General features: G+C 45.0%; 1 protein-coding gene across 1 annotated transcript in view; it reads right to left on the reverse strand.

The window, feature by feature from the left end:
- LOC107695184 (protein phosphatase 1 regulatory subunit 21-like) overlaps positions 1 to 2,060 on the reverse strand; it is a 22,409-nt gene that overhangs the window by 14,317 nt on the left and 6,032 nt on the right. Inside the window, exons 7-9 of the mRNA XM_016495001.1 lie at positions 1,888 to 1,957; positions 1,509 to 1,658; positions 28 to 129 (exon numbers count right to left, since the gene is read on the reverse strand). Coding sequence (XP_016350487.1) covers positions 28 to 129; positions 1,509 to 1,658; positions 1,888 to 1,957 — 322 coding nt within the window. The remainder of the gene's footprint in view (positions 1 to 27; positions 130 to 1,508; positions 1,659 to 1,887; positions 1,958 to 2,060) is intronic.

Here is a 2,060-nt window from a genome sequence, read left to right on the forward strand (position 1 = left end):
GTGTGTGAGTGCGAGTGCGTGTCTCACCAGAGCGGTGATGCTGTCCTCTGTGATGCTATGATGCAGCTGCAGCAGATCCTCCACTAGCGGACGCAGGTACGAGGCATTCTCATGCAGATACTGAGAGAACTGCACACAGACACATCACACAGATACGTGCTCCACTTACATGAATCAGCAGATTCAACATTACATAAGCACTTTAATTCAACAATGAAGCATAATCAATACGTCCTGCACGGCTAACAGCTGCAGATTTAGCCTGAGTTCAGTCCTTAAAATATACTAGTATCTGTTTTCATGCTACCAGTACTTATTATTTTAGCTGCTAGTATCTATTCCATTAAGTACTAGCACTTATTCTTTATCTACTAGTCATTTAAAAAAAAAAAAAGTACTTATTCATTTTATAATAGTACTTATTAAATACTAGACCTTAATTATTAGATACTAGTTCTTATTCATTACACTAGTACTTTTTCTAATAGTGAATAGCAACTACTCTATTGCTGCTAGTAACACATTTCCAATTTTTGCCATTCCCTTCAATGGCGGGCAAAAGCCGATCACCATCTCCACGTGGTGCCCGCTGGACAACGACCTGAGGGAAGTTGACAAACCGTGACGGTCTCCAACGTCAGGTGGAACGACGCATCGGTTGGAGTATTTTTCGGTCGTATCAATGGCTACGCCTAGTCAAAATTTGGATCTGAACGCTAGGCTGTCCCCCGTAGGCGACGCGCGTCATCCTCACCCCAACAACATGAGAAATGTGCGAGGGTTCCCTGCCGATGGATGAAGCGGGCGAAAGATGAGAGTCCAAATACGAATTGCGACATTAAATGTTGGAACGATGACTGGAAAGAAGCCGAGAATTGGCCGAAGCTTTAAAAAACCGCCGCATCGACATCGCGTGCTTTCAAGAAACCAAATGGAAAGGAGCGAAGGCCAAGGAGGTCGGCGAAGGATACAAACTTTATTACAACGGCACTAGTAATAACCGAAATGGCGTTGGGATCGCTGTCAGCGAGAAACAGTGGGACAATGTCACCGAAGTCCACCGAATTTCCGATCGACTCATGGCCATCAAGATCGAATCGGGCAAGACGACTCTTTGAATGGTCTCCAGCTATGCCCCGCAGACCGGCTGCCCTGACAACGAGAAGAACGCTTTCTGGGAGAGCTTAGACACCCACCTCCAAACCATGGACCCCGACGACTTAAGACTGCTTTTGTGCTCCAGGGTCACACACTATTTTTTAATACAAAACATTTTCTTCGATCACAAATTATGTGAATTTTATCACAAAATTCAATCAATAAATCTGGTTTTGTGGCTCTGTAATGTGGCGTGGCAGATCACTATGGCAGCACATGAAGTCATTTTCAGTTTCAGTTTTCAGCTCAATTAAACCTTTATTTTGGTTTCTGTGTTTTGGTAAAAATGAATTTGGGTACATCACTTCATTAGCGGATCATGAAGTGAGCAGATGCAGTCAGTGCTGTACCTTCAGGTTGACGGGTGAGATGGCCTCGATGGATGAGTCCAGCGGATAGATGTGGACTCTCTGCTCCGTGTAGGAGTGAAAGTTCAGCAGAGCCGAGACCAGACTCTGCACAAACCCTAGAGCCTGAGCCGCCACGTCACGAGCCTTCAGCTGCACACACACACACACACACACACACACACACACATCTCTGTTTACATGGTAGATTCTTAATCAGAGTATTGTCTTAAGAGCCTTCAGCACACACACACACACACACACACACACATCTCTGTTTACATGGTAGATTCTTAATCAGAGTAATCAGAGTATCGTGTTAAAATCTGAATATTGTTGTCCATGTAAACGTGACAGCAGACAGCAGGAGCATCCCTCTCACCTGATGCCTTCTGTTGTGCAGAGGAACGTTCAGACTGTTGTAGTCACTCAGCTCTGCAGGAAACACAACACTCACAGTGACACACATGACTAAACATCAAACACGTGTGTGTGTGTGTGTGTGTGTGTGTGTGTGTGTGTGTTCTGACCGTCTGCGTGTGCTTATCCTCAGAC

Source organism: Sinocyclocheilus anshuiensis, unplaced genomic scaffold (genome assembly GCF_001515605.1).
Source record: "Sinocyclocheilus anshuiensis isolate Anshui unplaced genomic scaffold, SAMN03320099.WGS_v1.1 scaffold518, whole genome shotgun sequence".
In the NCBI taxonomy this organism is placed as follows: Eukaryota; Metazoa; Chordata; class Actinopteri; order Cypriniformes; family Cyprinidae; genus Sinocyclocheilus; species Sinocyclocheilus anshuiensis.